Source organism: Macrotis lagotis, chromosome X, assembly GCF_037893015.1.
Source record: "Macrotis lagotis isolate mMagLag1 chromosome X, bilby.v1.9.chrom.fasta, whole genome shotgun sequence".
Lineage (NCBI taxonomy): Eukaryota > Metazoa > Chordata > Mammalia > Peramelemorphia > Peramelidae > Macrotis > Macrotis lagotis.
Genome location: NC_133666.1, coordinates 239,683,180 through 239,691,320, shown reverse-complemented (window position 1 = coordinate 239,691,320; position 8,141 = coordinate 239,683,180). Strand labels below are relative to the sequence as shown.

General features: G+C 37.2%; 1 protein-coding gene across 1 annotated transcript; it reads left to right on the top strand.

Annotated features, from left to right (window-relative positions):
- Positions 1 to 53: 53 nt before the first annotated feature.
- Positions 54 to 6,344, top strand: AK6 (adenylate kinase 6). The gene is made up of 5 exons (XM_074207896.1): positions 54 to 223; positions 1,619 to 1,711; positions 2,970 to 3,028; positions 3,448 to 3,593; positions 5,743 to 6,344. Exons 1-5 carry the CDS (start codon positions 196 to 198, stop codon positions 5,930 to 5,932), a joined length of 516 nt encoding a protein of 171 aa, XP_074063997.1. The 5' UTR covers positions 54 to 195; the 3' UTR covers positions 5,933 to 6,344.
- The last annotated feature ends 1,797 nt before the right edge of the window (positions 6,345 to 8,141 follow it).

The window sequence follows — 8,141 nt, the reverse complement described above, 5'->3', positions numbered from 1 at the left end:
ATTTGCTCGGAGGCGCGTCACAGAGTGGCTGCCCGCCAATGGGCGGGAGGGGCGGGCCGAGCGCGAGTCCCGGAGCATGCGCCGAGCCGCGCGCTAGGACCCCGGGCCCACCCCCTCGGCTGCTAGCCGGCCTGCCCTGCCTGCCGCTCCCTCGCGGAGGGCCGGCGCCGGGGCGGAGTCGGCGCCGCGGCCGCCATGAGGCTGCCCAACATCCTGCTCACGGGTCAGCACCGCGGCTCGGGCGGCGGGGGCCGGGCGGACGGGGCGCGGGGGGCCGTTACTTCGGTTAGGCGGGCCGGGGTCCGCGGCCCCCCGCCCGGCCTCGCCTGGCACGCGGGCCAACACGCCGCGGCCCGGCAGCCATGTCGGCGCAGATGGAACGTGACTGGTGATGGGGGCTGGGGCCGCGCCACCAGAGGCGGGGGGCACTTCAGATTGAGCCCCTCGAGGGGGGCTTTTGGCATTTCCTCAGCCGTCTCGGACAGAGATTTGCCTCGGGGCGGCCAGGTGGGCAGAGCCCCGGCCCTGGAGTCAAAGCCGCCTCGGAGGCGCAATAGTGACCCGGCCGTGTGGCCGTGGGCAAGTCGCCTAACCCCAGTGCCAGTAAAAAAAAAAAAAAGATGCCAAAAACTAGAAATTTGGCTTGTATTGTAAGCCTTTCCAAAATCTCTGCGCACAGAGCATCGATCTGACCCAGTTGCAGAATCATAGGCAGCGCAGATACGTTCAAAGATTTACTCTTCATTGTCTGATTTTGCTTTCTCTTATACTTTATATTTCTTCCTTAAGGATATGATTTTTCTTATCACGCTCAATTTGGATCAATGTATACCATGGAAACAATGTAAAGACTGACAGACTGCCTTCTGTGGGAGGTGGGGGGGGGGGGGACCAGAAGCAAGAGAAGGGAAATCGTAAAACTCAAAATCTTAAAAAAAGAATTATTCGGCACTAAGATTTTGTATTAGATATCTTCATAAATACACATTAAGTATTTGTATTGTCTACACAAATGAAAACCTGTAACTTAAAGTTAACAGAACAGTCTTCTTGGAGGAAATTAGATGTTCCAAGGCCATCTTATTTGCAAATGAGCAGACCGAGGCCGAGAGAAGGAAAGTGGCGTGACTGGATAATATGCTGGCCGGTTAATTTTAAGCTGTCAAGATAAAAATGCAAAACCAACATTGGTTTTGATGGGCATTTATAGAAATTTTCTCTATCGGAGTTAGTAATTGTGCATTCTTTTATGAAAACAGCAGTTGTGAAGATATGTGACAGTAAGAGACCTCAGTTTCAAAAAATCAAGCATCTATGGGTTCTTTTTTTTTGCTTGGGGAAAAAGACTCTAGTAGAATAGCATCTGACCAATAAGTGTTTGACAACACTGGAAAGAAAGTTGCTCTTAAAATCCTAACACATTTAAATCTTGCCACTTTTCTGATTTTTATGAAGTCCCTTCATTTCTTGAGGGTTTATTGATCTGTAAAAAGGGAAGTGGGAACTAGATGATCTCTAGCATCTATTCTAATCCTAAAAGTATGATCCTGAAGAAGGTGATATTGTTTTCCCTGTCTATTAAATGTTAACCTTGAATAACTTGTGAATTCTCTTACAGGTACACCAGGGGTTGGAAAGACCACACTAGGCAAAGAACTTGCATCAAGAACAGGACTGACATACATTAATGTGGGCGATTTAGCACAAGAAGGTAAATCATAACTGAGTTGTGATTTAAATAAATATGATATGAAGTGTTTTACAATGAAGAGATTCACCTTGGGGCAGCTAGGTGACACAGTGGATAGAGCACCAGCCTGGAGTCAGGAGTACCTGAATTCAAATCCAGTCTCAGACACACAATAATTGCCTAGCTTTGTGACCTTGGGCAAGCCACGTAACCCCATTGTTTTACCAAAAAAAACACCCTAAAAAAAAAAGATTCACCTTATTTGATTCTGTATTGGGGATAGTCAGTCTACAGTTTCTGCCTTTAGCTGACCAATTTCAAACTCCTTTGCATGACTTCCTCTATAATGCACGCCACCCTACTTTTTAATGTTATCCCATTTCATATCTTTTCCTCTAAATAGACTTAAGCATCTGTACCCCCATACAAAGTTTCTAATGTCAAGTCTTTTGTAAGGCCATGGGCTTAAGTGACTCACCCAAGGTCACGCAGCTAGTACGTATCAAATGTCTGGGGCCAGATTTGAACTTGAGCTCAAGTCTTCCTGACTTCAGGGCCAATGCTCTATCTACTTTACAACCTAGCTGCCCCCAAATGTTAAGTTTTGACAGAAGAAACCAACATAACACTTTTGAATTACGTACAAAGATAATTTTTAACATTCATCTTTTTGTAAGCCTTTAAGTCCCACATTTTTTTTAACCTTCCTTCTTTTCCTTCCCTTCCCTCCTCAGCATGACAGCAAGTAACCTGATACAACATATTGTACATGTTAGTCTTGTTGGTTATTAAGGATATATTAAATGCCTTCTATGTTTGAAGTACTCTTAAGAATTGAATTAAACAACATTAATTATCAAGTTACCAACGTTTAGTACTATTATGGTCTAGATGTACGTTACAAGCTCATTTTTGCTTCCTTCTTATACCTTGTAGCATAAAATTCAACCTTTAAAGTTTTATTAGACATAAAATAGAAAATTGAGGAAGTTTTTACTATATTTTTGTAGGAAAAAAAATTTATACTTGAGGTTCCCAAATTTTCCCTATGCTTTTCTGTTTCCTTTGTACTTATGCCTGTTGTTCTTCGTCTACAATGTTCTCCCTTTTCTAGGACAGTATCTACTACTCCATGCTATTTATACAAATGATAGTAATCTAATAGTAAGTATTAATTAGATGTATCTTTTTTTTCTTGAGGGAAAAAAAGCTAAACTTGAGTTCTAAATATCTGCTAAATGATAATTTTTGAATGATGTAATGTTTTTTATTTCTTTAGGACAGTTATATGATGGCTTTGATGAAGAATACGAATGTCCTATTTTGGATGAAGACAGAGTAAGTACAAGATTACTGTTTATTTGATTCAAAGTTGTAATTTCATCATTATGGGGAGTTCCCTGTACCAATACTGAGCTGCAACTCTTCGAAAATGTGTGGAGAATTGCTTGGGAGCACAAAGAAACTACATTACTTAGACAAAGTCTAAAAGCTATAGTGTTACAGGCAGGATTTGAATCCAGGTCTTCATGATTCTAATGCAAGTTTTATATACACTATGCTACTCTCCACAGCATGATAGTTATTATTGCTTCTTATTATTAGTGAATGAATGGCTATGTAGAGATGTTATATTAATGTGATTAATAATCAATAGTGCACTTTATATTTTAAACATTTTCTCACAATTAAAAATAAAATATTTCTCTTAATTTATGGAAAAATGAATCTTTCCTTTAATATACTTTTTTAAACAGGTAGTTGATGAGTTAGAAAATAAAATGACCGAAGGTGGAATTATTGTTGATTACCATGGCTGTGACTTCTTTCCTGAACGATGGTTTCATATAGTTTTTGTGCTTCAAACAGATAATTCTGTGTTATATTCAAGACTTGAAAAGAGGTAAGAGAAAAATGAATTGTTTCTTTTAGAGCATTGTTTTACTTTTTAAATTTAATTTCATTTTCAGTAAAATACCCTATCTCTCCTTTCACTGTATCCTGAATTCCACTGAGAAAGTAAAAAAAAAACAAAACTTGGGTGACATATGTGTGGAACCAAAAAAACAATTCCTGCATTAACCATGTCAAAAAAAACCCTCACATTTCTTATGCTTGTACTTTGTCTTTCATTTTTCCATCACTTCTGTCAGGTGATGGGTAGCATAGTTCATCAAGGGTCCTCTGGAATTGTTTTTGATCAGGGTTGTTAAGAGTTCCCAATTCATTCAAAGTTTTGGCTTTTTACACAATATACAATGTTGTTATTGTGTAAATTATTCCCCTTGTTCTGTTCACTTCACTGCATCATTCATATGCCTTCTCACATTTCTCTAAAACATCTTATTTCTACAACAGTCTTCTATTACATTCACATGGCATAACTTGTTCAGTAAATTCCCTAATTGGGGAACACCTCCTTCCCTCAGTTTCCATTCTTTGCCATTCCAAAAAGAGCTGCTATAAATATTTTTGGATTGATCCTTTTCTTCTTTTTTATTTTTTTAAGGTTTTTTTTTTGCAAGGCAAATGGGGTTAAGTGGCTTGGCCAAGGCCACACAGCTGGGTAATTATTAAGTGTCTGAGATCGGATTTGAACCCAAGTACTCCTGACTCCAGGGCCAGTGCTTTATCCACTGTGCCACCTAGCCGCCCCCCTTTTCTTCTTTTCTTGATCTCTCAGTTTAGACCTAGTTAAAAGAAATGCATCTTATACAGCATCTTAAACTTTTATCATAATACTGAACAAGAACAATAGAACAGATCTGAGAAAAATACCATCTTGACTTTTATAATTATGAAATCTCCTTTTTTATTTTATAGGTACAAATCTTTTCTCATAATGAATGTTCTACTTTACAAATAAAGAAACTGAAACCTAGAAGTGTTAAGTGATTTGCCTATGAACATAGAACTAAAAAGTAGTGTAGATGTGAATTGAATTTGGATCTCTTTAGACCTGACTTTCTTGACTTTTTTCTTTTTTTAAAATTTTATTTATTTAAGGCAATGGGGGTTAAGTGACTTGCCCAAGGTCACACTTGATAATTATAAAATGTCTTGAGGTCAGATTTGAATTCAGGTTCTCCAGACTCCAGGGCTGGTGCTCTATTATACCACCTAGGTGCTCTTTTTTCTTTTCTTCTCCACGAGGTTTCCTTACCATTACAGTCTTCATTCATCTGCCACCAAAGACTAAAAGAATTAGTAATCTAGTGAGATCTAAACTATTTTCTTAATGGGTAGATTGATCTGAGAAACTCTTTATTCTTTTATGGCTTTTTTCAGCAGCAATACTTTTCTTTGACTGACAGGTGTTTGATAAATATTTTACGAGTGGCTAATTACATAATATTTTGCAGGAAGGCAGCAGAGTACCTCTCTTTTCTCTCAAATACAAAATTCTAGGCTTTTTATTCTGGATAGAAGATTAGAAAGTAATTACATTAGGGGAAATGTTTGGCATGAAGATTTTGAAAAAATGTTTTAACTGTAAAAAAACCCAGTTGTTTTAGCAGTTTGTTGAATTAGAGATTTAACTTTAAAATTCATGCTGTTAGTATTCTTTGGAATAGTTAAATAAAGCTATTGTCTACCTGTGAAAGGAGGTACGTATTTTCTGCCCTTTTTTCTAATTATAATGGACAGCTTAACACTTGATGATAAAGTAATTGTGGTTATATCTTCTCCCTCCAACCAAATTATAAATTCTTTTTGAACAGAGGTTGTATTGTGTATTTCTCTTTACATATAGTAGGCACATATATAATAATGTTCAGTGTAAATGGGGAAACTGAATTAAAGGCAACCCTCTATCACAAATCTTGAACTTGTAGATTGGTCTCAGTTTTGATTTTGATATTCCAATCTAATTGCTTTTCAGATTCTGATACTTTTAAATTGTTGCCTTTAAATTGTTTTAAAGTGAAATGTCCAGAAAATATTTTTTATCAGCTTTCAACAGTTTTTTGGAGGGAAGGGAGGTTCCTAAACTCATGCTTATTTATTTCAGATTTTGTATATTTGTCTCTAAATCCAACTTTGTTTTCTAGGGGATACAGTGTAAAGAAACTACAGGACAATATACAGTGTGAAATTTTCCAAATTCTTTATGAAGAAGCCATGGCCTCCTACAAGCATGAAATAGTGCACAAGCTGCCAAGCAATGTACCAGAAGAACTAGAGAGTAATTTAGATCAGATAATGAAATGGATTGAACAGTGGATGAAAGATAATAATTGAACTTTGAAGGCAAAGCATGGATTTTCAAGGTGTTCTGCAAATTATTTTCTTGATGACTTCTTCCTCCTTATGCAATAGGAATTAAGACAACATATACCAAATTTTACTATCCAGAATTGTGTTGTACAAGTGGCAGGTGGATAATATATAAGGTTGAGTTATGACTAAATTTTTTTTTCTCCATGAGAAAACTGAGAAACCCCCAAATAAACAAAGAAGATATTAAGGATTTTTAAAGTTTAGATATATTCAACATTCTCATTTATTTTGGTTACCTGCTAAAGAGTAAGCAAATTTGAGAAACTAGATGGAAATCTTATAATTGACATGAAAAAGAAAAATGAAGACTAGGAAGAACTGCTGACTTTGTAAATAAAAGAGCTTAAGGATAAAGCTATCAACATTACTTTAAGTGTTCTATTGGTGGTGAATGTTTGTTGTTTTTTAAATCTTGGAGTTGGTTATAAATTAGGATAGTCACAAAGTAAATAATGAGGCTTTTAAGAAAATATATATTTTTTATATTTTTAGTGGTTGTTTAGTCTGTTCACTGAGCTCTTTTGCCTAAAAAATCACTGCTGATACTAGTACTGATATTTATCTCTTCAGGAAGAGTAAGTTGATCACATTTTCCATATACAGATGGGAAATAGCAAGTCTTCTGTGCACCATGGAAACTGTAAATATAAATTTATTGGTTGACTAATTTCAGTCTTGCTAAGTAAGTTCCATGAAAATTCATGTGATAATGCTTTTCTACCATAGAGGTGGTGGTAATTATTAGATAAAATTTTAAAATATAGTGATTATGTATTTCATGAAGATGCGTTTTAACATTGACAACTAACATTTTGCCTCTCCCTTTTAATAGTATATTTATATGCCTTTTTTATATATTCTTGGACCATGAAGCAGGCCTTGTTACTTTACCTATGGTACTGGTACTCTGCACTCCTTCCTTTGCCTTTCTGAGAAACAGCCCTTTCAAAGATCACTTTTGCTGCCTATAACTTCAACCAGAAGGTGATCCAATCCATCAGTGTTTTTGTGAGAGAAAGTCAGATTCATTGCTGGTAAGGTTCTGCATGTCCAACTTGCCTTTAGGCCATCTCCACTTGGACATATTATTGCTTCTTCAGTTTAGGCCCTCCCAGAGAGTACTAGATTTATAATTAGGAGAAAACTGAATTCAGATTTTGTCTGATATAAACCATGTAACCCTGGAGAAATAGAAACTCTGAGCTTTGATATCATTTTATAAAAAATGTTAGCTGCACAGTGTTATTGAGGAAAGTGATTTATAGACTTAACAGTGACATAGAATTATCATTTATTTTTCCCAAACTTGCTCTCCCATTTCTATTTTTGTTTGTGATGCCATAATTCACCCTCTTTTCTATGTTCATTTGTAAAGTCCCGTCAGTTTTACCTCTGACATCTTTTGGATCTCCCCTTCTCTATACTTGATTACCAACATAGGTAAGCATGGGCCATTGCAAAAAGCCTTCTGCTTCATCTTCCTCCTCTGGTCATTATCCTTCTCTGATCTATCCACCACATCTCTACCAATGACATTATTTGCACCTCTGCTTATTAAAACACCAGAAATTTGCTATTGCCTTTAGAATCAAACATCAATTCTTTTTTTTATCAATTCTTTTTGACATTTAAACTTCTTAACCTGACCAATTTAGTTTTCATACAATTTGCCTCAGGTAAGTATTAAATGTCTGAGGCTAGATTTGAACTCAGATCTTTCTGACTCTGGGTCAGTGTTCTCTCCATTGCATCACTAGCTATCCCTCCCTTAATGACCCTTCCACAAAAATGTGCCTTTTCCATTGAGTATCCTCAAACCTAGAATGCATTCCTTAACCCTGGTGCTTTAATTCCCAGTTTCCTTCCAAACTCTCAACTCAAGCACCACATTATACTAGAAGCCTTCTCTCTTTCCCCAAGTTATTATTGCCTTGTCTTTCTACCCCCCTTCAAATAACCTATTTTTACATATTTATGTATCTATACGTATGTGTGTGTGTGTGTATGCATATGTTCTCTTCCTTGAAAGAATGTAAAACTGGAGGATAGAGACCCTTTCAGGTTACATCCTTGGTTGTCCTCTATAATAGGGCAACCTATTGGTGTTTGATCTCCACCCTCCACCCCAAGTGCTTAAAGTGCATATTCTCCAAGAGTCTGTCAGGTTGCC